Raw genomic sequence first — 25,774 nt, 5'->3', positions numbered from 1 at the left:
GGAATAAACTTTTACAACACATGAGATTTAACTGGACACTTACATACAATATCCAACTGATCATTTATGTTGGCACACAGGTGAAGAGAAGAAATTAACTGCAAAATACAGTACAGAAGCATAGTTATACAAACATCAGGACTTTGCCAGGTGAAACAACATTTCCCGGGTTAATCAGGACCTGTTGACATGAAAACACCATTGAAAATACTCCATTTCCTCAAATCGACTGACCTAATGCTAAAATATAAGAATTCCGACCGCTATGGTTAAGACAGACAGCCATCATCATGGCAATCGGAATGATTTCTTGTATCTTTAATGGTTGCTAATCCCTCAACTCAACAATCTACCAACCGGAAATGAATTAATGTTTGTAACCTCTGGCCACCTCTGATGGAACAAACTGTCTAGTCTGACTGCCTATAGGGGCGGAGTTCAACTTGTTCCATCATCGTTGAGATGGAAGACCGATGGAGTACGAGGAGTTGCTTGGGAAGGTAAAAACACTGTCAGATAGGGTGATGAGTCTGAGGATGAAAAATGAAGGTGCGCTGTTCAATGTTGTTAGCGGGTATGTCCCATGAGCGGGATGGGAGTTGGAGGAAAAAGAGAAAAACTGGCTGGACGCCGATGAAGTCTTACAGAGCATTCCTGGAAGGGAAGGAGTTGTCATCGGGGCAACCTTGAATGGACCTGTTTGTGCAGGACATACAGATGATGAAGAGGTGATGGGCAGGTTAGCTATTCGGGAGAGGAACGCAGAAGGACAGATGGTGGTGGACTTTGCCAAAAGGATGGAAATGGCTGTAGTGAATGCTTTCTTCCGGAAGAGAGAAGAATATAGCGTGACCTGTAAGAGCGGGGGTAGGAGTCCACGGGTAGACTACTTCTTGTGTAGACGCTGTCATCTGAAGGAGATCGTGACTGCAAAGTAGTGGGAGGTCAAAGTGTAGCCAGACGGCATAAGACGGTGGTGTGTAGAAGAACCCTCACGGTGAGGAAGACCGAGAGGGCAAAGGCAGAGCAGATGACCAAATGCTCAAATCTGAAACAAAAGTGTTATAGGACTTTTAGGCAGAAATTGTGACACGCTCTGGATGGTCGGGAGGTGCTTCCTGGATGACTGGACCATGAATGAGGAGGTGCGGGAGTGTATACGGCCAAAAAGGTTACCTAAGAACAAGTGGGACATGGAGAAGACTGAAGAGAGTAGAGGGGGAGTACAGAGAGATGAATGCTAAGGTGAAAGTAGAGGTAGGAAAGCCAAAACAAGAGGTCTATGATGACTCCTACGCTAGCTTGAACAGTAAGGAGGGAGAGATGGATCCCTACAGGTTGGCGAGGCAGAGAGACGGACACGGGAAGGGCGTGCGGCAGGTTAGAGTGGTCCAGGATAGGAATGGAAGTGTACTGACAGATGCCGGTTATGGGTTGGGAGGATGGACAAAAAACATTTCAAAAGTCGATGAATGAGGAAAACAATAAAGAAGGAAGAGTAGAAGAGGTATCTGCTGTGGACCTGGAAGTACCAAACATTGGTAAAGAGGAAGTGAGAAAAAAGAGATGAAGAGTAGGAAGGCACCAGATGGTAGTTATGGCATAGACTACTTGAAGCTAGGCTAAGGGCAGAGGTCACCATGTGGGAGCAGCAGTAGGGTTTCATGCCAAAAAATAAAAAAGAGTACTACAGATGCTGTATTGCTTTGAGAATGTTCATAGAGAAGTACAGAGAAGGTCGGAGGGAGCTGCATTGTGTCTTTGGAAATCTGGAGGGGGAAACATCAGAGGCCACACACTCCTGCATCCAAAGACACAATTATGCATTGCGCTCATCAAACACCTTTGCCGCTACACCCCCCCACCCCCGGTGCAGATATGAGGATGCTGACGTTCTCGTTGGGATGGATAGGATCGTGAACAAGTTCATCTGAAAGACATTACATGTTAGAGACCTTGGACATAAAGTCAGAGAGGACAGACTGAGATGGTTGGGACAGAGAGAGTAGAGATAGTCAATATATCGGTAGAAGGATTCTGCCGGCCAAAGAGGAGCTTTATGGATGTAGTGAAGGAGGACATGAGGGTAGCGGGTGTGAGAAAGACACATGCGAAAGACAGGGTTGGATGGAGGCGGCTGATTTGCCGTGGCGACCCCTGAAGGGAAAAGCAGAAAGAAAAGAAGAAAAAGACACATATGCACACATATACACATCTCAAATTAAAAGGGACAAAATACAAAACACTCAAATATGAAAAAATATATACAAATTATAATTCTGTGTACCGATATGGACCCGACTGAAGGGGGTTGGACATCGGTGCCATACGGGACGCGCCGCGCCCATACTCACATGATCCAACACAGGAGATTTGTCCCTCGGGAGTGACATTCCCTACTGGATGGGGCGAGTGCATTCCCTGGTGCCCCTTGGAGGAGGCGTGGGCACTCGGCCCTACACGCCTCACTCCAGGGGGTGATTTCCGTCCATCACACACATCGTGTGATGCCGGGCGTGATGACACAATGGAAGAGCACAATGTCGCCTTCATCGGGTTTATTTGAGCAACTGCAGGAAACAACATTGTGATGCATCGTTTCAAAATAGGAATGCCATCTTAAAGTGCCAAATCATTACAAAGAAAAAGGTTGGAAAAATATTGGTGGTTGTCTCCATACTTTTAAAGCATACAAATTCTTGGTTACATTTCAGAGAACAAAGTTACAAGTTCACAACTGAAAGCGCAAATGCTACAGCACTGCCAGCTCGTGTAGCTCGCTCCTCGACCCTTGACAAATACCATCGTCATGCTAACGTGGATCTTTACTTGTCATGGATCACGGTTTGGCACAATGTAAACAACACACATGAATAAAATCTCATCTCTACGTGAAACAAACATCTTTAAAATAGATTCTCCTTTCGTTTGGAAGTATTTACACACTCACACTATGTACATGTTTCAAGGTCAGCCACTCCATACGCGACCTTTACAAATGGACACGCCTGAGTTTTACAGCAAAGACCGGCCGTTCACGTCTACTTTGAATGTTTCTATGTTGTCCGGCAGGAGGCTTCAACACCCAGCGAGTTTCCTGAGACTACCTGTGATGCTAACAGGTCAAAATACTTCTTCTAAATCGATCTGAAAACACAAGGATGCCGATCTTGTTTCAATATGACAACGCTAATTGGTTAACACTTTGAGCATACGGGAGGCGCTGTTACTCACTATCAGACCTGGCTCGCCGACAGATATTTTAGTCAGCGGGTAAATTCATCTACTGATTCATTTCTTTCATTCATGGACTCGGAAGATTAAACAGTTCATACTGTCCGGCCATCCGTTTTTTACACCGCTTATCCTCACTATAGTGGTGGGGGTATGCTGGAGTCTATCCCGGCTGTCTTTGGGGGCGAGAGGCGGGGTACACCCTGTACTGGTGGCCTGCCGATCACAGGGCACGTATCGACAAACAACCGTTCCCACCCACATTCATACCTATGGACAATTTGGAGTGGCCGATCAAGCTAGCATGTTTTTGGAACTGGGGAGGAAAGCGGATTACCCGGAGAAAAGCCATGCACAGGGAGAACATGCTAACTCCACAAAGAGATGCCCGAGCAGAAAATCAAAGCCGGATCTTCTCGCTGTGTGGCCTACATGCTAAACACTCATCCGCCGCGCGGCCCAACATTCATACCCTGTGTCATGTGTATTTTGGAATTGGAATTTTGTCATCTTTTGAGACGCCTGTTTGATATTTGGAAATGAATGACTTGAATTCAGGACTGGCCGCAGCAGAGCCCCGCCAGGTGTCAACTAGCAGACGTGTGATGTCATTTAGCGTTGCAATGAGACAACGTTTAAAAAATATCCCTCTGTCTTTGTTGATCGAAATGATCCAAAGACAACAAGGGAAAGAAGAAAAATAAGTCTTAATCATCATCACAAAAAGTACACAAAACCTGGGAGCCCTGAGCGTCGTCGACATGCTTGGTTGACACCAGACGTGCATCGCCTCCTGTTATTGCACAAGCGCCGCCCATAGAGTGTCACGGTACACCTTCCCAAACAGAAATGACTAAACATTTGTTTACTTCTCTGCTGTCCTCCTCATTCATTAAGAAGAAAGACACGCCCCTGAGGTCAGAGGTTGACCTTTGAAGAGATAAATCATCCATCACTAGGCTCACCTCATCAGCTGGGTGGAGGTCAAACTGCGACTACATGTCGTCTGTGGTCAGGAAGGAGACAAGATGGCTGCCGAGCTTCGCCTGATTGGCTGCCTGTTAAGAAGCTTTTAACGTGTTCGCTGAGAGGGAGGAAGAGGAGGTGGGACGCGTCCTGGCATCTCTACGTGTCTCTGGGCTCCAGTTTGCAGGACAGGTCGAAGAGATGGTTCTGGTTGTCGATCACCTGCAGCTTTCGCACGTACGCTTTGGTCTGCAGGTGGGATGGCGACGTCTCCATATCCATGGCTACCAGAGGTGTCAAAACTTCATTAGCATTTATATTGTATGTGTGTCTGTCTGTGTGTGTGTGTGTGTGTGTGTGTGTGTTACCCAGTTGTCCACTACGGTATCTTCGTATGCTTCGCACCATGTCGGCAACTTTGTGCTGAATACAAAAAATGGCCAAAGGTAAATGCCACCATGTACCAACAACTGCAAAGCATTTTTTTTTTTTACCATCTTGTCAAAATTGACCAGCTGGCCGTGAAAAGTCTTACAACTCTCATGAAGAAAAGTCAAATCTGACAAGGAAACAAAAGAACAAATGTTGGTACTCCACACCTCAGTGTGCTTGTGCATGTGCGTGTACGTGTGCGTGTGCGTGTGCGTGTGCATGCCTTTAAGCAGCAGAGGAGTGAAGGGGATGAGTGGAGGTCTCAGACTGGTGATCAGGTCTCTGTAGAACTTGTGATTTCTGGAAGGATCCTGAGGTTTTACAAAAGAAAAGAAGACATCAGACGAGGGACGAAAAACAAAAACAACATTGAGTGAAGAAAAATAACCTCACAGCAATGCTTTCAAACTGCTGAAACTGTTTCCGGAACTTCCCTGGAAGACCCTGATGTGCGCACGTACATAGGTACATGTGCACGCACGCACGCACGCACGCACGCACACACACAACAACAACAACATCAGGTTTGTTCAATTGGAAAATAAAGTAATTGTTGATTCAATAAATAAATCAACTCTCTCATGATCAGCAGGTCTAATGGTCTACCAAGTCTGCACTACTGGAACGAGACCTTTATCCAGGGTACCACTATAGATTCTTCCAATGAAAGAAAATGACTTAGACCGGTAGAAATGATGAAAAACATAAACAACCTCCGACGTGGTCATCACATTTGAGCGAGCGTTGGAAGTGGGAACATGACATCAGCGTGTTGTGTGAGGTGACATTACCTCCCAGGTAAGGTCACATGACGATGTCCAGAGAACACAAGGCTCACATGTACGTTTATGCACGTTTGGATAAGTACTTTAAGTCATTTTCTAACAAAGAGATCAAATTGAAATAAATCTGTAATACAGCGGGGAAAAAAAGTATTGAACACGTCAACATTTCTCTCAAAAAACATATTTCTAATCGAGCTATTGACATGAATTTTTCACCAGATGTCGGCATCAACCCAAGTAATGCACACATACAAGGAAATCCAAACATTTATGTCCATAAATTAAGTTATGTGTAATAAAGTGAAATGGCACAGGGAATAAGTATTGAACACGCGTACTGAAATTTATTTAATACTTAGTGCAAAAACCTTTGTTGGTGATTACAGCCTCAAGACGCCTCCTGTATGGAGAAACCGGTCGAATACATTGCTCAGGTGTGATTTTGGCCCATTCATCCACACAAACTGCCTTCAAATCTTCAAGGTTCCGGGGGTCTCTTCTGTGAACCCGGATCTTCAGTTCTTTCCAAAGATTTTCAATTGGATTCAAGTCTGGTGATTGACTGGGCCATTCTAGCAGCTTTATTTTCTTTTTCTTCAACCAGTTGAGTGTTACCTTGGCTGTGTGCTTGGGATCGTTGTCTTGCTGAAAGATCCACCCTCTTTTCATCTTCAGCAGCCTGGCAGATGACAGCAGATTCTGATCAAGAATGTCTCGATACTTTTCTCCAGTCATTATTCCTTCAATGATATGAAGTCTACCGGTACCACATGCTGAAAAACAGCCCCACGCCATGATGCTCCCACCTCCAAACTTGACTGTTGGTATGGTGTTTTGGGGGTGATGTGCAGTGCCATTTTTCCTCCTAACATGTTGTGTCTTATGACATCCGAAGAGTTCAATTTTGGTCTCATCTGACCAGAGTATGTTCTCCCAGAATGTCATGGTTTATCCAAATGTTGTGTCGCAAACTCCAAACGAGCTTCAACATGCTTCCTCTTCAAAAATGGAGTCTTGCGTGGTGTGCGTGCATGGAGGACATGGCGGTTGAGTGCATTACTTATTGTTTTCTTTGAAACAACGGTACCTGCTGATTCCAGGTCTTTCTGAAGCTCTCCACGAGTGGTCCTGGGCTGTTGGAGAACCCTTCTGATGATTGTTTTGACTCCTCTGTCTGAAATCTTGCGAGGAGCACCTGGCCGTGGCTGGTTTATGGTAATGCCGTGTTCTTTCCACTTCCGGATGATGGCCCCAATGGTACTCACTGGAACTTTCAGAAGTTTAGAAATGCGCCTGTAACCAATGCCTTCAGTGTGTTTTGCAACAATAAGGCTGCGTAGGTCTTTGGACGGCTCTTTGCTTTTACCCATCATGCAATGCTTCTTGTCTAACACCTTGCTGGTGAGAAACCTTTTTAAAAGGCATTAATCAGGACTAAACCGGCTGATATTACTTTGCACTAATAGGGGACAGGTTAACCTTCTAAATACTGACAAACTCCAGCTGCTTTCTTGGCTTTCCAGACCTTTTTACCCCTCCTTTTCTTCATGTGTTCAATACTTATTCCCTGTGCCATTTCACTTTATTACACATAACTTAATTTATGAACATAAATGTTTGGATTCTTTGTATGTGTGCATTACTTGGGTTGATGCCGACATCTGGTGAAAATTTCATGTCAATAGCTTGATTAGAAATATGTTTTTTGAGAGAAATGTTGACGTGTTCAATACTTATTTTCCCCGCTGTATAATGACCTCCATGTGGCCGGCTAACATTGTACTGTAACAGCCGGAGCAACCTTTACAGCCAAAGCATTAGTCATGGCACTCGTGTATGAATTGCATATCTTTTGTCATCTATTCATTTATCCTGTGTTATTGTGCTACATGTGTGTATGTATCATGTCATTTACTTGAACAAGTCTTCCTACCTGTGAAGAACGCCGACGCCATGTTGTTGATGGTCTGCCGACACAATTACATGAGTCCTTCCCCGGGGGCCGACAGACTGCTGATGGACGCAAAAGGTTGAAGCGCCAGAAAATGCCGTCTTGTGCGTGCAATAGGTGAAACTGTCCACTGGAGAACATATGGCATCAGATGACGCTCCCATTTGGAGCTCATGTTGAGATGGATGCAGAGGGATCCCACGGGCTGTTAAGCGACAAGCGGCTTTTCATCTGTAACAGAAGTTGGAAGATTAGCTGCTATTCCTTTGCTGTAATGAAATACTCAGTTTTATGAAATTCATTCCTGCATTGAATACTTATTGTAATGATGCGGTGTTCAGAAGGGATTTTTTTTTAGTCGCCATTAAAATAGACCGAATAAGGGAGAAGGGTTATGAGTGTTTTCTCTTCCGTTGTCACAATGATGCTCAAAGATGAAATCAGCGGCTTACACTCACCTAAGAGATGCCTCGCCTCTGATGGCAACAGGCACGAACTTAACACGCCATGCACACGACTTAACCAGGACACCAAGGGATTTTCACGTCAAACGAAATATTTTAAAATCAACCACTTTTAGCTTCAGTTGTCATTGACTATGACGAGGGTAGCGAAATATACTTTTAATAAATCGGTGTCAATTTGGGACAAAGTCGTTGACATTATGTTATGGATTGCAAATGAACCGGTTGAAACAATTGCTTCCGTCATTTCGAGCTTTCTGCGCGCCAATTATGTCCACAAAATGACGGCCTCGGCTTCAGCTCGTCAACTTCGACATCGTTTATATACTGTATATTGTCCTACTGTCGGAGCGAAACGCCACTATTCGTGCTTCAACTTTAAATACTGACCTTGTAGCATTGCTTGTGCGGCGTCAGAGTTAAATGGCAACTCCGGTGTTCTCCGTCAGGGTGTTGGAACGCCGACTCGATACCAAATGAAATTGGCGTCAATGAAAACAATGCTGTTGCAAGACAAACCGTTTACTTTGGCACTTCTTCACGGTCGTGGCGGTGTTAACTGTCAGTATTTTCAGCCCCAAACCCTGGTAAGGGGCGGCCTGACTTGTCAGAGAAAGAAAGACGGTCTTTTTCGACTACGCAGCAACGAGAGAACAGCGCGCGCGCACACGAGATCCCCGCACTTCCTGGTTCACGCTCAACCCGCCCCACATAGCTGGCCAAACATATGCCTGCAACAGCGTTGAAAACTTAAAAAAATTAAGCAATACACATGTAATATATTCTCAAGCATTCTCAATAAAGAGTTTCAACTATCACGTGTATTCGTTTTACAAACAGTAGTCGATGAATGTCCAACGGAGGTACGACTATGGCCGAGCATTTTAGCTTGAACATATAAATCGTCGGTTGTTTTAACACGGCACCGATGTTTCAGCGTTTTTGACATCTCAAACATTAAATAAACACCTACCTACGGCATTCCCTCTAGAATACTTCGGCTTGGCTGCCAACAGATTGACACAGTGTAATTGGGATCGTCGGCGCCATGTTCCGGACGGAACCAGGAAGTGCAAACAGGAAGTTACAGCGCGGATGGGGAAATACTGGGGAAACAGTTAGGCAACAAAAACAATGTATTTGACCTTTTCAGATGGCCAAGATAAGAACTTTATTGATCCTGTACAGGAGTAATTCACATTACATTGGCTATAGCACACAAAGCAGTGCTGACAGATTATATGAAAAACAAAGAGTCGTTGCAGTTCTGGCGACACCTAACCATTATCTCTACTCACATACCACCGCCTTGCCGCATAGCCCTCCTATACAAACTCGGATCCTTGCCCGCAACACCGCTATGGAAAGTTTAGTCTAGGGAATACGGAGGCGACACTCCCACTCTGCTGGGACAAACCCACTTTACCGTTACTGTTAAAATACATGCGGCTGTCTGTAGTTTTTCCAAAACGTATAAACATTTTAAAAAGAAATTAAAGGTCATAACAAAGGAGTCAGTGCCACAGCCATTAACCTCCCTGCACATCAGTGGATGGAATGTGTCCTATGCATGCTTTTGTTCTGCATCTACCTTATCGTGACCCAGACCAAGGGCAATGCACCTTCATACCAATACATGTTCTTTTGCCACCGACATTTGTCTTGTCTTGTAAAAAAAAAAAAATAACTAAATAAATAAAAATAAAAACTGCCCTGGCCAAAAAAAAAAACATTATACATTTATTTTTATTTTTTTATTAATTACACCTTACCGATTTTAAATTAATCTTGACAGAGTTAAAGTTGAATAAGCACACATGCAGCCCACACAAAGTAACAAAGTACAATAAACCCAAACTTGGTTTGCAGTCACTCTTTTAAGGGTGCTTTCACACTTGCAGTTTGGAACTCCAGTCCAGACAAACACAAATAATAAATTACAGCGGGTCAATTTGGCATTTTTGGTTAGTGTTCACACAAATTTTTGTCAGACGACCAAACAATGCTCACTTAAGTGTAATGGTACACCTCCACTGGACAGCATATGTGGCGTCCGATGACCTCACACACCCAAAACGCGGCTTTCACATCACAAACAAAGAAAAGATATACATTAAACGAGGCAGTGGCATTTCTGCTGACGACAGCAAACTGAAATGGTCGTCACACCTCCGCTGAAAAGATCTACCAAAGTTACACTAATGGGCTGTTTCATTCTCATTTTTTTATGATTTACACTCAGCTTTGTGTTGAGTGTCTAATTTGGGGATATATCCAGTGTTTTGGTGCGTTCCTGCAGTCAGCCTTCCCACTTGCCTCACTCGGGACTAGAATCCACGTGCACACCGACCACGATCATCCATCGTTCCGGTTTGGTCTTGACCAAAATGACAAGTGTGAACACAGTGTTTAGCTTAGTCTTAACTGCTTTATAAGACACCTTGAAAGAAAGCAAAAGTGGAATAACCACACATGCAGCCCAAGGCCGACACCTTCTCTCTTGATAGTCAATCTTCTGTTTAGTGGCTGACCACAATGTGTCTTCAATAAAACTATTTGTCAAAACAGAAAATGTGTCTTAATTTCAGTGTAATGTCTGCCAGGGTGTATATGATTCATACAAAAGACAGAAGGACATACATAAAGTGCAAGACAAAATATTGTAAACGGTGGGTGGAAGAACCAAAGTACAGTAATATTCCAATTTGGAACAGGAAATGGTTACAATTCACAATACTGTACCAACTGTGGACTTTACTCGTTTTTTTTTACGCTTGTCAATAGATGTTAACGTCAAAATGAGATTTGCCTATTTGGACAGCATTTAACAGTGAAATGAGCAAAACATGCATGAGCAGAAAGTATATCACGTTGTCTCAACACAAAAAGTTAGTTTCTGAAGTGTGGGCACACGTCACATAAACCTAGAGTGTCCGTCCTGTCTTTTAGGAAGTACCTGTGTGATGATTTTGATACTGACATTTTGGACTCCAATCATCTGAGGCAGCTCGGTGTCTGAACGGGGCAGCTCTACTTCCCCCCCCTGCTTTCAGTGTCTGAAAGCATGAGGTGGTGTGTGTCCGCATTCTACTGGAACGCCAACAGGAACATGAGCACTACGTTGATAATGATGAGCAGCATCATGATGAGGAAAACAACCACCTTCTGTGTCTCTGGTGGGAGGTTGCAGCGCAGCATGGTGTTGACCAAACCCATTCTCTGCCTGCTCCACCTCCCTGAGCCGCTGCCCCGAGCCATGGGCTCGGTAGTCTCCTTTCCCTCCGCACCGAGCCTGCACGGCACACCGTGTGCCCAGGTCCTTCTCCTCGTCGATCTCTCCTCCCCCTCAGTTCGAGCAGATGCCTCGTCGTCGTCTCCTGCCACTTTGCCAATGTCGACTGCAGCCCCGGCCTGCTCGTGGAGGCTGTGTGTGAAAATCTTGGTTTTATTTATGGCTTTTGTGGTGTCACATACCAAAGTGTCCGCCCTCCGTGGCTCTCCTCTCGTCTTTCTCTCTTGCAATGCTTTTCCTTGTGTTCCCCTTCACGCTATGGCTCCGGATATCAGCGTCAACCAGGGAGGATATTGCATGTAGATATCTCCTCTTGTTTTCCATCATTTATGTCATCTTGCCTTCTTGTGTGGTATTCCTCCTCCCATCGCTTTGTTGCAATCACAATCAAAAAAAGAAATCAAATAAAAATATGGTGGCTTTGGTTTCTTGCTGTCCCCACCCACCTTTTGTCGCCGTTCTCCAGCTAACACGATGCTCTCTGCTCTTGCTAAAGATACCCTGCCTCAGCACTCCGTCGCCTTTTTCCTTTTTTTGCCTTCCTGCCCTTTCTTGTTCAGTGCACTGCCTTGCAGAGCCATCAGCCAATCGGGTTACAGAGTATGTCAGCGTGCACTGGATACCGGCTGAGGCTGAGCCATAGCAACCCTGAACAGGCAAGGAGGTAGTGGGGGTGGGTTGTTAGGCAGAGACACACAGAAAATCCAGGCAGAAGAAAAGGAAGCTGAAAAATGAAGTCAAAAGGAAATGACTTGTACGCGTCTGTGTCATTTAACATTTCTATCGCTTTGTCAATGGCATATTTTTAAACTTCTAAATGCATGGTAACCTGACTTCAATTTGTGTTGAAAATAAATCAAATAGGCTTCTATTGTCATTGCACCGTGTGACACGACACAAGTGTAGGGGATGTTCCCCCAATGCAGCAGGTTATTCTAATCCGGTTCAGAGGGCGTCATTGAAAATCATTCAAGAAACCACATTGAAATTGAATTTAGTATTTAGTATTGAAATACTAAATGAAAAGTAGAATGTACCGAAAAGGGGGAGATAGGAGTGGATTTTCCGAACCTGACTACCGCTCCCGTCCCGCTCCCGTTCTAAATCAACTACGTACTCTTCCCATTTCTTTTCATTTATTCTTTGCTTACATTGAATTCCATTTCCTCTCCTCATTCGTTGTGTAGATTACTTTGTGTTGTGCAGTTGTTTCTGTGCAAGATATGTCAACAGGAACAGTTAATCTGACCTTAATAACAATAAAAAAACAACAACATAAACATGTACAAACTAATACACGAATTGTGGTCCCCATCGTGTACCCGAGTTTTGTATAGGAAAAAAAAAAATCTGCACATGATAAAAACTCAAACTAACCCTAACCCTTGTCCATGACCGACTGCTGTATTTAACCCTCGACAAGCCTTACTTGAACCCAACAAGCCATATGCAGTGTGTGTGAAGTTAAGAGTGGGTAGTTTCCCCGTCAGTCTTGTGAGCTTGATGCATTGGTTATTTCTCCTTTGCCGTTGAAAATTAACACACCGACTATGTTACAGTGCACTAAAACTGTCAGCTTATCCAAAGAGTTTGGTTTCTTCGGTTTTCACACCTCAATGTGAAGTCCCAGTTTAATGCACACTTTTTTATGCCACTGTTGGCTAAATGCCATCAAATTGTTTAGTATTGTGGCTAGAGCAAAAACAATCAATATAATGCTTTCATTTGACAATCATCAGCTCAGGTTTTTTTGCACTGGGTAAAAGATCCATAATCCAGATAAGGAGCGGGAAAGAAGGTCCTACCGGTTTGCCGCTTCGTAATGAAGACATCCAATTTCTTTTGGGTGCAAAACTCATCTGTAGAAAGCCGCTCTGACCTGTAGAGGCTAGAAAACATACATTAATATTTCACATGTACATTTTCTATTGGTAACCGAGACATTCAATAATTCACATTTCAGTTCAATGTGGCAAAAAAAGATAACCACACGTCATTTATTACAAATTCTGAGTCGGCGCAAGAGCAAGGATTAGATTGTGTCAAGATTGGTCCTACAAATGCACAGAACGCATCTACATGCTATTGGCATCGTTTTCAGCAAGCGGTCACAACTTAAGCAACTACCGTGGAACCATCACTGCATTTTATATGGCTTGTTGTAGTTTGTGTTCATTATACCGCGAATATGGGTAGGGAGTTAGGGTTGGAGTCATCGGCGCATCTGCGCATGCCCAATGTGACAGCTACTGGTTGACGTTTGTGATGTTTTTTTTTTTTTAATCACGGGCCGTCCCGATCACATGATTAATGGTAAAGTTGATTCTGACGTCGCGGGATCCCCGGAGAAGTACCAGGTCTGTAATTACAAAAAGACACTTTTGGATGCTGTGACGGTGTGGAGTGAAAACGGGACATTGCTTCAGGACACTGCAGTGTCTTCCAGCGTCGTTTGTAGGTGAAAAGCGGCTATTGCGTCTGTAGCGGTTCTAGCTATGGGCGCATGGGCAATTGCCCGGGGCGTCATTCTCCAGGGGGCGCCTCGGAGGGAAGAAAAATGCGTCGATCCGCCCAGGGAGTCATTCAAGCCAGAACCGCCACTGATTTGTGTGGACCACGGAGCAACATGATGATCTCTGCAACACTGCGAGGAAGACAAGAAGCCACCAACTTCTGTGACAGGGTTAGGCTAACCCTAACCCTAACAGAAAATGTGTGCAGTTAATCACCATGCATGAGTCAGTATCTGTGCAGGACATCCATCCACCGCTGCTTATCCTCATTAAGGTCGCGGTTACGCTGGAGCCTATCCAAGCCCTCTTTGGGCGAGAAGCGGGGTACGCCCTGGTGGCCAAGCAATCACAGGGCGCATATCCACAAACAACCATTCCCGCTCACATTCATACCATACGTTCGTACAAGCATGTTTTTGGAACAGGGAGGAAAGCGGAGTACCCGAGGAAAACGCCCAGAGGTGTCCGTGCGGAGAATCGAACCCACGTCTTCCCAATGTCCTGACTGTGTGGCCAACATGACACTCTCCAATGTGCGTACTTTTGCTGTAGACTGAAAACATTTTGGGTGACATCAAAAGACAAAGATGAGAGCAACATCAACATTACATGATTTATTTGCAGGTACTTACATCTCCATTGGATGCCTGGTGGCCAGATCTGGCCCACCGCATTATATTATGGAAATAATGGCCACTTCATCTATCTTGCGATAATTATCAGACATCCCTACTTTTTAGTCCAAATACTACCTCCACAACATCCTAGTTGTAAGGATATCTCAACCACATCGCCAAAGAGTCGTTGAAAATGTTTCATAAAATGACATGAATGAAATGAAATGACTGGAAGAAAAATGAATGTCAGGACCCTCATATATACTCAAAAACAGAACTAAGGTCATTCCACGTCTGCAGGAGTAGAGGGCATCTTTAATCTTCATGACAGCGCCGACTCACAAAGCATAATCTCATCTGACACAAATGTATGAGCATTGTGTCAAGTCAATATGGTTTTCCTCCATGAGCAGAGAGAATGTCCTGCCTTTCTGGAGCAGTCGGCATGTCGGGTCTCACACCCTCTCTCCTCCTCTGCAACATGATGTTATGCTGTCAAAACACAATCGCACAATGGTTAGGTTATCAACTTCACTAAAGTGCCAAGAGATAACTGCTGTAGTGATTTGGTGCCATATGAATCACGTTAACGTTAAGTTAAAGTTCTGTGTAGATTTGGTGATGTACGACAGTTTTGTGTGCCGAGTGCTTCCGGCTCCGTTTGGTGACAACAGTAAAGCACAGACGTGGCTCATGGATCACAAATCTCTCTAGTTTTACCTACAGTTTCTAATACGTGGAATTGGAAGCCGGTAAGGATTCTGGATGGGATCAGCCTGCTGGTGTATTCATGTGATCTATCAGTGCGGTATTATACACTGTAGGTGTGTTGTATTCACTACTGCTACCGCTAGAGTGTCTTGCGGACTGATGTGAGAGCCGAAGACGTGGGAAGCTAGAGTAAAGTAAAGATGTCGCCACTCCACCTCTCTCAGTATGTGTTACTGTCCCTGTACGAGCATATTAGGAACCCAAAGTAGAGCGACAATAGGTGGCAAAGTATATAGTCACAACAAGCCTCATCCTTAATAATGATGGGCTGCATGGCTTTGCACACAAGCCCAGAATTGTGTCATTTTCCTAATTATATTAAGCTCCTTAAGAGCTTAAGGGAGAGAGTGTTTGGTGCCTTGCTCAAAAGGTATCCCCACAGTAGTTTACTAACATACAGTATCGAACTCAACTGTCATCATTTTCCTCTCAGACCGTTGGTCCTTAAGACTAAACCTGCCCAAACTAAACTGCACCCTTGATTTCAGCCAGTAAACTTTAGTGAAGCAAAATTCATACATACCCAATATTTTCTACAATCCTTGTACCTCTGGAAGTAGGCTGTGCACATATTCTTTTCATAGTTGCTGGCATCCAAACACTTTTGAGAGGCATCACTTTCCTGAAAAATACAAAAGAAACTCATCAAATAAGGTTTGAAAGCCTGATTATTTATATTCTTATTAAACATGGGTGTCACGAGACACTCAGGTCAGAATACAACAGGATGGTCTACTGGCCCCGCCTCTACCCACTGAGATAAATAGACAGTATGACTGAACAAAGAACATCATGCCATTGTTCTATGGAAGAAACATGCTGAAAGCAATGCACATTGTAGAGACGAGGAAAACGTACACCTATGCTCCTATACTAAGGTCGTCAAAATGATCCAACCTGCTGTACTTGCAGGTGCGTGCTGTCTACTTGAAAAACCATGGAGCTGAATTTTAACAAGGTACAATGTGCCGACGAAGCAAGTACACAGAATGAGAGAGCGATCTGTTATAGTGGATTTATTGGGAGGATGTCAGAATTTCACATATTGGCTCCATAATTATCGCCGAAGATGTGCCCGTATTAGTCCACGGTCTATGAACACGGCTACTGCTGAATTATGTGGAATGACTTATTTTTCCTTGTTAAATAAATCATTTATTTTCATTTGAATATTATTTGTACAAGGTGGTTATCCTTTTTTATGGCTCTGAGTATTCACAGCAAGTATAGCCGCACCAGATACATTTCACTTGAAAAAAGTTCATTGGAGGTGAAACAAATGTTCGGAATTTCAATAAAAAAAAAACAAGAAATCACCCAGGTACATTTTTTAACCCGCCGTGGCGAGTGAAAATAAATAGAATAAAAGCTGGACAGCTCACTTCAATGCATGGATTTAGGTCCTGATTTCGAATTTTTCTGGCATTTCTGTCCATTTGGATCTGGGCTGGAAATAGATGGACAAACAACATATTACACATCCAATACTTGAATTACACTGAACTTTTGGCTATAGAATATTCTCACTTTCATTTGACTATAACCTGAAAAATATAGTCAGGATTTAGGGCGACATGTCATATCGTCCACAATAATACCCGTATCGTTTCCTAACCCTAACCCTATAATAGAAAAATAGTATCTGCTGCTGTGAGAGTAAACACTGAGCACGACCAGCTTCTTTGGCCATCCGAACAATTGAAAAACAAACTAGTTGTGAACAATTTCAGGTGATTACAGTAGTTCAACCTCGATGTACTCCACGAGTAAAGGTTACTTTTATTTCCAAACACTTACCGAGTGAAGGGCGAGGAACGACGCTCGGATGAGTCAGTCAGTGAATGACGAGCGGAAACTTGGGACTTCAGTGTCCGACGAAAATGGAAAAGATTAAATTAATCCACAGATTTGAATGTTCGGTGTAAATGACATATATTAAATTAATCGGCAGACTCGAGTGTCAGCGTTAAGCTAATGCTAACAGCTGCCCCTGTATAGCAGGAAAACACTAAGGACGCGGTAACCCATGACTGACAGCGACGTCAGCCAATAGAATCCCGTCATTTGTCTTTACAGACTGACAAGCGAACTCTCCAATGACTTTCGTGACTTAAGTGCATGTTGTCCTACCGTTTTAAATTGAATGAACCAGGTTTTAAATATTTGACTACTTGCATAAAAAGTCTGAAAAGTTTCTTATTTACGTAAACGACTCTGGGTGACTTTGAGACACCAGTAGCAACATCTTATTGGAAAATGTGCAAGAAGGTGAAAAATAAATGGGCGTGAATCAGATCATAGTGTGGTTGCATTGCAGCGCACACACAATGGCTGCTCTAAAGATAGGAAAGGAAACAAATTTCAGGCCCGCCGCGTCTAGCGAAAAATATGAGAAAAAAATTATTAAAAATTCTGGAAATAGTTGAAAGTCAAGAAAAACACAACAGAAAGGATGTCGAAGCGTCCGGGGTAAGTTTTATGTCAATTTAGTATACCGGTATTCATTTGTTGAATTAAAATATCGGTGTTATTCAAATAATGAGAAACGGAGGAGCTGAGGAAAAAAGTTTGTGTTAATCACTGCTCAGTTGGACACCGCAAGACAGGTTATATTATTGGAAAAAGACGCCTAAACGATTTGTGCCCAACGTGATGGGACTGTCACCGTGCGATGATAAAGCATGAACTTTAATGAACGTGGAAAAAATGTTGATGCAACTTGATCGCAGCCTGCCCAACTTGTGTAGTGTAAAAGATAGAAGCGATGAGTTAATGACAAAGCAATTAAGTCGTATTTGACCTGCTGTCAATGGGGTTGTCGTTATGGTTTCACTTCACATTTCTTACAGGTTCAAACATCTGCTGTCCGAGCATCTCATGACGGATGTAACTTTCTATCCTCAATACTGACTCACACTGACAGTTGGGATAGCAGAAAACAGCCAAATGTTGACGTTAGCGAGCTATTAGGTAGTTGAGAAGACGTCATTGACTGGAGAGTTAATTCCACGTTGTCCATGGCAACAATTGCCACATTCTGCTCCCGTTTTTTACAATACCTTTTTCAGAGGATTGACACACACAATTTGTTCACAAATTGCATGTTTATTTTATCCCATGATGACACGTCCTCATGATGTTGCTATTTCTCAGGCTCACAGGTCCTGATAGTGCTGAGGACAAACAACAGGATAAGGTGACAGCGGTCATGTCCGTGTAACTAGTGTGCCTTTGGGTGCCGTGTCGGCTGGAACCCAGGTCCGCATTGAGATGGACTTGGAGAAAGCCAACCTTGCAGCAACCATGGGGAGGCGCATGCAAGGAGAAGAAAAGCCCAAGAAGAAATTCCCTTGCGAAGACTGCCAGAAAGTGTTCAACAGCGTGGAGAAGTTGAAGGTGCACTCGTACACACACACCGGAGAGAGGCCCTACTTCTGCTCCCAGCCTGGATGCACCAAGGCTTTTGTCTCCAAATACAAGCTGCTCCGGTATGTGCAAGCACCTGTAGATGGCAGCGCTACTCTCTAGTTCTCTGATTTGCTCTTTATATTAGCCACAAGCCTTTCTTTGACTGCTGAATTATCATTGCAACTATGATACCATGAAAAATCATATCCTAATCGTGCTCATAGAATGTGTCTTGTTTCCCAAGGCATATGGCAACTCACTCGCCAGAAAAAAGCCACAAGTGTTCATTTTGTGAAAAAATGTTTCACCGCAAGGATCACTTAAAGAATCACCTTCACACCCACGACCCGTTTAAAGAAGCCTTTGCATGTCAGGAGTGTGGTAAGAGCTACAACACCAAGCTGGGCTTCAAGCGCCACCTTGCCCTTCACGCTGCCAATAGGGGAGATCTCACCTGCAAGGTGTGTCTGCAGACATTCCCCAGTACCGGGGTGCTTCTGGAGCACCTCAGAAGCCACGCCGGCAAGTCCTCTGGCGGGACCAAAGAAAAAAAGCATCATTGTGAGCACTGTGAGCGGCAGTTTTACACCCGTAAAGACGTACGGCGCCACATGGTGGTTCACACAGGACGCAAGGACTTCCTTTGTCAATACTGCGCCCAGCGCTTTGGTAGGAAAGACCACCTGACACGGCATGTTAAGAAGAGTCACGCTCAAGAGCTGCTGAGGGTGAAAAGTGAGCCGGCCGATTTGGTGGAGCCTGTGGTCTATGACTTGATGGCTGAGAACATTCAGGCACAACTCCCAGTCATGTTGGCAACAATGCCACATCAGCACATTTACACCAACCCACTCCTGGACTCAGCGCCCCTCCCTAAGCCTGTATTAAGTAAATGCCCGTTAGGCTCCAACATGACCTCATACGCTGTCTCCTCACAGGAACGGGAGCAGAACCTAAAGGGAGAACTGGACAGCTACCTAATGGAGCTACAAAGCAACACGCCCTCCTCATCCTCAGCATGCCAACATCAACTCCCTGTCTGCAAACTGGAGATGGAGCCTCATGTGGGCATGCTGGAAGAATCAAGTCAGGACAGATCCTTGTCCGGGATTCCCACGTCAACGGCAACATGTGACTCGCTGGCCTCATCCCCGATGGACTTCTCACAGCTGTTCAATTTCCTACCGCTAAATGGACCTTTGTACAACCAGGCAGGGGGCAGTGGGGAACAGCATACAGTGCCCCAAGACAACACACCTCTCCGACTGTCCCCACAATCGTCCAAACCGACCACACTACCCCGCTTCCATCAGGCTTTTCAGTGATCCAGTAAGTCTGAGCTTGACACACGCATACGTACCTACATATATGCTGTACATACATATATGCATATACAATTACGTACGTGCGCCACACATACAGTACTGCACCTACATACGTATATGCAATAATACATTTGTGCGTTTACATGCACACATATGTAACATACAGAAATAAGGCATTTACAGTACGTACTTAAATTGACATGCATACATAAATACTAGGGATGGAAACCTCTGTGATGGACCATTCCAAATGCATCTAGACCGGTTCCACTCGTTCGATGGCCCGTGAACGCACAATCTACCTTTCTGCGATGCTGCACAGATACACTCCTACTGTATCTCCCCCTTTTTAATTCACCTCCCATTTGTTCCCAAATGCTGCTACTATGTGGGAATGTATAAAGGCAAGATTTGATGTTACTGAGTGCATTTTTGTTCGGCACACAACCTTACTGAAAAGCAAACACCGGGCTCCTACCGGTGGATTGTGGGTCTGTATTGATTTAATGCTTTTAATTCCATCTTGTTCCTGCTTTATTTTTACACAATATATAAAGATCATGTAGATGGTTACAATGTACATATGTTTTGCTGATGTGTTGAAAATTGTTTGGTATGGTTGTTTGGTATTGCATGGTAGGCTACGGAGCAATCGTCTTGCAGGCAGCCCAGGCTCTCGTATTAGGAGACTCACTGATAACCAGTTGCTAGTCTTGCCATACCTGGTGCACGTCTTTACCATCAATTCATCCAAGGATTTATGGCTGATTCTTATCCATCCAGGAGGCTCCTCCCTTGTCAAAGCGCACATCGGGATTTCATGGTCTATCCTTCACAACCCTATGAAATATACACAGTACATGAGTACACACATAAATACAATACATATGTATACACACATGCGTACATACGTATGTACATATTCATGCATTCTACAAACATAAATACAATGCACACATGCTAGGGGTGTAACAATACACAAAATTCACGGTTGGGTTTGATATGTTTTTGATACAAAAAACTGACATTGCCTTCTTTAATTTGAATTTGGTTGAAATTGCCTACATTTTTCCCACCTTAAAAGTACAGTTGTGCTGCGCACATTCACAATAGCAGTATTACTAGTACTTCAGAGTAATAGTAATCCATATGAAGAGTCCATAATAGCAATTCTCAAAAATAGTAATTGATAGTATAGTACCCATTCATTCATTCATTTTCTATGCCGCCTGTACCCACAAGGGTCCTATCCTAGGCTGGAGCCTATCCCAGCTGCAGTATATCTGATACATCTGTCATATATAACATCATATGTCATATTTAACGTATATATATATATTCAACATTAAATTTTATATTTAACCATAAATATCTGACCTAAGAAATATTTCATACATAACATTGTGATATTCAACCTTACATTTAATATTTAACCATAAATATCTGACCTAAGAAATATTTCATAAGTAACATGACACTATCTTTAAACTTATGTTTAATATTTAACCATATAAATCTGGCCAAAGAAATAGTTCATCAGTAACATGATGGGATATTTCCGTCATTCTAATAATCTATCTATCCATTTTAGTAGCAATAATATTAGCTTGACTGTTTGAAGCCAGGTATTTATCTTGTGAAATGATTGACATGTTTGCCTTTCTCCCCACCGTTTTCCTCAACGATGGCTTTGGTGAGCAAGCATGAAGACGACGTGTTCGGCTTTCCAAGACATGAAATGATGTGAAAGATTTCAATGTGTTATCTTTCAAAGCATTTCCACAAGTCTATGATGAAGGTTTGTGGTTTTCCATTAGAGCACGTTTTGTACATGAATGTCTTTTCTCCACAAATGTATAGACTAGACGATAACATGCACATTCAGTGTTTCTTTTCCTGTTCAATTGATTTCATTTTTTTTTCATTTTAAGAAAGAAGGAATCTTTTGCAAAGGCATGCCCTTGTGTACAGTATGTGTCTTCTGCATAAATAACATTCATCATTGACTTGCTCTGTTAAATCTGAATGAGAAAATGTTCATGTTGTTTCTTTCTTTCTTTCTCTCAGAGCTCAGGCTCAGTCTTGAAAAAGTCATTTTTCCACTTCATTTTGGATTTTTGTCTGCTTAAAAACTTCTCAACCAGGAGCTCCACAACCACGATTTCATGGTCATGGGTGGGCATGGGTGGGTCATGTGTGGGCAGACATTGGGTTAAAACATTTGGTCGGGGGGGTGCATCTATATGTACAGTAGGTGGCATCAAGCAGAACTTGGTCACATTGCAACAAAACAAAAACAACACATTGCCAGCAAGTTAAAACAAGTGTAATTCTACATTTGCTCAAACTTCAGATTTGTCAGATCAAAACACCATCTATATCAAAACATTTGATAATAGCATCTCTTTCACTGCTTCCTGGTTGGACACGCTAACCCGAATGGGAACTGTAGTTCTTTGAGCCTAAACATAAACTCCTCTATTGCAATGTAGTTTACGTAATTACGCATTACTCTCAAGTATTGTTGACAAAACGCTCTGAATGTGTGTTGAGCACTTCTCCTTGGCAGATATAATCCAGATATAATCCATCCGCCTCACAAGTAATATCAGTATGATTAGATATTTTTGTCACTCTACGCAATGACACTAACCTGTCACCCAATTGTCAGCAGGTGAGTCCTGTTAGATTGGACCACAGGGTCTGATTGACTGATTGAAGCTTATTGGAAAGCTGTGACTTTGTTGTAGTTAGCAGTGAACACGTGACCCCGTGTCGCATTTACCTGCCAGACACCCAGCCATGCAGGACCAACATGATGCTGTCCATGTCCTTCCTCCATGTTGTCATGACTGGCGGGGCGAGCAGTTCTGCGACAAAGAGAAAGTAGTAACTTTATTAACTTCATGAAAGTAACTTTACTTCTGCCACTTCACCTCTCCCACCAACATGCAAGTCATGAAAGCCAAAAAAAATGCATTGCTGTTTGGCTTGGACGATGCGGAGCATTTTGGTATGAATCCGATACCAATTAAATACGCAGACGATATAGCTTGCCCCATTACAGTCATAGGTCAGCTGGAGCCTATCCCAGCTGACTTTGGATAACAGGCAAAATAAAGTCAATACGCAGCAATATGTGAATGAAACAATGCACCAGTCTGCACCCTAACGACACACATGAGAGTATATCACCATAGACTCTCACGACAATAGTACCAACCCGATTCTGAGCCTGCCTTTGGTATCGCTCAAGTGGATATTTGTATCGATCCACCGAGCCCAGTTTCCTGTTTGAAAAGCCATCCTGACGCCGCGCTCCACGCGCACGATGCCCTCACCGATTCCCGTCACTCGTCTGCTCCCTAAAGGAGACATGTGTCCTTCGGCGGACATCAGGACTTGCAGCAGTCCCTTGTCCAAACAAGTGTTCGGCTCCACTTTACAGGTGCCACTGCAGCGACTGCAGGGTCGCGTTGCGAGCCGGCTGTGGTCATCGGTCATCCTGTGGAAGGAGTTGCATTGTGTGCAGCCTGTCGGTTCCGGGGGGTTCGGTTCCGTCTACAAGGCGACGTATCTCGGGGGAAGCGTTGCGCTGAAAAAAGTCAAGAAGTGCACCAAAAACAAACTGGCTTCTCGTCAGAGCTTCTGGGCAGAGCTGAACGCCGCACACCTTCGCCATCCGAACATCGTGCGCGTCGTTGCAGCGACCACGTGTGTTCCGGCGGACCTCGAGGACGACGGCAGCATCGGAACCATCCTGATGGAGTTCGTGGGCAGCGAGAACATGCAGCAAATCATCGACGCATGCGTGGAGCCGCTGGAGGCGGACAGGTGGCTCAGGTATTCTTTGGACATCGTGCACGGGCTCCACTTCCTGCACTCCCATAGGATCGTCCACCTGGACATCAAACCGGCCAACGTCCTGCTGTCCAGTCAGGACGTCTGCAAGATCGCCGATTTCGGCTGTTCGGTCCAACTGGACGGTGGCGTTTCCGACGTGACGTCATGCCTGAGGCACGTGGGAGGCACGTACACGCACCGAGCGCCGGAGCTCTTGAAGGGCGAAGGCGTGTCTCCCAAGAGTGACATCTTCTCCTTTGGCATCACCATGTGGCAGATGATCACGTCCAGGCAGCCTTACCTGGGCGACAGGCAGCACGTGCTCTACGCGGTGGTGGCAAACAACCTTCGGCCGTCCCTTGAAGACCAGGCTGTCTTCCGGTCTCAGCGAGGACGACTCTGCAAGAACCTGCTGAGCAAATGTTGGACTGGAGAGGTTCGCCGCAGGCTCAGCGCACAGGAGGTGATGACTCAACTAGAGACCATGAGATGACCATGAGATGACCATGAGATGACCATGAGATGATCATGACAGCATTGAGGGAGACTTGGAGAAGCACGTGAGAAGCCTGGCGTGTCACGTTCATCATTTCTTCTACAGCAACGTAGCAGAAGCTTCCAAGGCTTCGAGAGGAACATCCGTCCCCGCCTCTGTGGACGCTTGTGTCGCTGTTCTACTTTTAGCAAGTTTTGTCAGCAGTGGTGCTACTGCAGTGACTGTGGTGTTACTGCAGTACTGCAAGCACTTTGCTGGTTTGAGGGTTGGGGGGTGAGGACCATTTGAAGCTTTTAATATTTTGTGAATGTAAGTTGTGATGACATTTGGCTTTCATTAAATGACACCGTTCGTATTTTGCTGATGTGTCCTTTGAAAAACCTGTTCTTTATATTTCACACATTGTTCTTCACACGTTCCCCAACCAAGGCATTAGACCAGGTGTGGCGAACTCGAGCGCCACCCAGAGGTCGTAATTAGATCAGTTCATTTGATTGAAAATGCATCTTGTTTTTATACTTTCTCATCTCATGCACGTTGCATTGAATCATAATGATTCTGGTTTTATTCTGTCCTTTTCAAGGTAGTCAAAGTGCCAGTGACAGTAAAGTGAAGCCATTATTCATTCACTCTTCACTCCCACACTGGTGGTGGTAATCTACATCTGTACCACAGCTGCCCTAGGGTTGGCTGATAGCCACGGCCTGACCACCACCAAACATTCATTCCCATTCATGCACCAGTGTGGTCAGCACTGGGGGAGAGGCGGCTGAAGTGACAGCATGGAGGGAGTGAGGGTCGCCAGCCTTCCGGTTTCTGAACAACATGCCACTGCCGCCATTAAAATTTAGACACACAAAAAATACAGAATAAAAAAATAAAAATGGTGTGCAGACACGAGGCACACACGAGTATGTATTCGGCCCAAAAGTAAGTGTGGAGGAGTGGTCACACGAGTTAGCTACACCGTGTTAGCTGTAAACCGAGAAGAAACACTGCTGTCGATAGGATCCTGCTTGTGCTCATTGCTTCCAAGTACTCTATGTACATTCCATTCCTACTTTTTACAACGACTCAAGACACCAACTTCCAACGACTACATGACTTCACTACTGCAAGCCACCAACTCAGTAGTAAGTACAACTACAACATGACTTGACTGAAACAATCAAGTGACATGTACAACTACTACACTACTCGACTACTACAAGCCACAAAGTAACAAGTATGTATATAGTACAAACATGTCCTGTAAGACAGACAGTATTGAAAAATATAGGAAAGTGTTTCAAAAGTTGGGACTGTTACATAACACTCATGGTTAAAGTAAATGTTTTTTTACCTGCAAAACACTTAGCACATTTACCAACTGATGACGCAGCATGAGGAGAAAGTAGGGGTTCAGTATCTTGCCCAAGGATACTGCAACAGGATCACAGGAGGACCGAACCCACAACCTTCAGGTTGAGAGACGGCCAGCCTACCATCTGAGCCACGCCGCTCAAGGTCCTCAAATACACAGTTAGCATCTGAAAAAGAATAGAACTAAAATGATCATGTGTGACATCACCTTGACGTCAAGCTCCATAAGACATGAGTGGCAGGGCAGGATGTGTTCTGTACGGATCACCAGCTGTGTGACAGAACAGTACATGTATTTATAGGCGCATGTTTCAG

The 25,774-nt window shown here is 44.2% G+C and overlaps 4 protein-coding genes across 8 annotated transcripts; 2 read left to right on the top strand and 2 right to left on the bottom strand.

The window, feature by feature from the left end:
• Nucleotides 1-2,543: 2,543 nt before the first annotated feature.
• Nucleotides 2,544-8,906, bottom strand: LOC131108932 (uncharacterized). Of its 4 annotated transcripts, XM_058060379.1 has the most exons (9): nucleotides 8,806-8,891; nucleotides 8,223-8,297; nucleotides 7,351-7,599; nucleotides 6,505-6,687; nucleotides 6,033-6,096; nucleotides 4,856-4,943; nucleotides 4,695-4,759; nucleotides 4,569-4,623; nucleotides 2,544-4,484 (listed from the first exon to the last, which is right to left on the bottom strand). In XM_058060379.1, the coding sequence occupies exons 3-9, from the start codon at nucleotides 7,530-7,532 to the stop codon at nucleotides 4,360-4,362; spliced, it is 762 nt and encodes a 253-aa protein (XP_057916362.1). In that variant the 5' UTR covers nucleotides 7,533-7,599; nucleotides 8,223-8,297; nucleotides 8,806-8,891; the 3' UTR covers nucleotides 2,544-4,359. The 4 variants fall into 4 exon arrangements, with proteins under 4 accessions (XP_057916362.1, XP_057916360.1, XP_057916363.1 ...); XM_058060377.1 differs by lacking the exon at nucleotides 8,223-8,297 and having other exon boundaries at nucleotides 8,806-8,906; XM_058060380.1 differs by lacking the exon at nucleotides 8,806-8,891 and having other exon boundaries at nucleotides 6,505-6,681; nucleotides 8,223-8,778.
• Nucleotides 8,907-8,969: 63 nt separating this feature from the next.
• On the bottom strand, nucleotides 8,970-16,973 carry chchd7 (coiled-coil-helix-coiled-coil-helix domain containing 7). The gene is made up of 5 exons (XM_058060965.1): nucleotides 16,823-16,973; nucleotides 16,408-16,472; nucleotides 15,549-15,647; nucleotides 12,930-14,746; nucleotides 8,970-11,772 (listed from the first exon to the last, which is right to left on the bottom strand). Exons 2-4 carry the CDS (start codon nucleotides 16,459-16,461, stop codon nucleotides 14,642-14,644), a joined length of 258 nt encoding a protein of 85 aa, XP_057916948.1. The 5' UTR covers nucleotides 16,462-16,472; nucleotides 16,823-16,973; the 3' UTR covers nucleotides 8,970-11,772; nucleotides 12,930-14,641.
• A 194-nt stretch (nucleotides 16,974-17,167) lies between these two features.
• Nucleotides 17,168-21,782, top strand: LOC131109218 (zinc finger protein PLAG1-like). 2 transcript variants are annotated; one of them, XM_058060960.1, is made up of 4 exons: nucleotides 17,168-17,494; nucleotides 18,179-18,513; nucleotides 18,678-19,762; nucleotides 21,461-21,782. In XM_058060960.1, exons 2-3 carry the CDS (start codon nucleotides 18,296-18,298, stop codon nucleotides 19,756-19,758), a joined length of 1,299 nt encoding a protein of 432 aa, XP_057916943.1. In that variant the 5' UTR covers nucleotides 17,168-17,494; nucleotides 18,179-18,295; the 3' UTR covers nucleotides 19,759-19,762; nucleotides 21,461-21,782. The 2 variants fall into 2 exon arrangements, with proteins under 2 accessions (XP_057916943.1, XP_057916942.1); XM_058060959.1 differs by lacking the exon at nucleotides 21,461-21,782 and having other exon boundaries at nucleotides 17,170-17,494; nucleotides 18,678-21,442.
• Nucleotides 21,783-23,039: 1,257 nt separating this feature from the next.
• mos (v-mos Moloney murine sarcoma viral oncogene homolog) lies at nucleotides 23,040-24,468 on the top strand. The gene has a single exon (XM_058060961.1). The coding sequence runs from the start codon at nucleotides 23,090-23,092 to the stop codon at nucleotides 24,092-24,094; it is 1,005 nt and encodes a 334-aa protein (XP_057916944.1). The 5' UTR covers nucleotides 23,040-23,089; the 3' UTR covers nucleotides 24,095-24,468.
• The last annotated feature ends 1,306 nt before the right edge of the window (nucleotides 24,469-25,774 follow it).

Source organism: Doryrhamphus excisus, chromosome 21 (genome assembly GCF_030265055.1).
Source record: "Doryrhamphus excisus isolate RoL2022-K1 chromosome 21, RoL_Dexc_1.0, whole genome shotgun sequence".
NCBI lineage: Eukaryota > Metazoa > Chordata > Actinopteri > Syngnathiformes > Syngnathidae > Doryrhamphus > Doryrhamphus excisus.
This window is presented reverse-complemented; position numbering and strand designations above follow the sequence as displayed.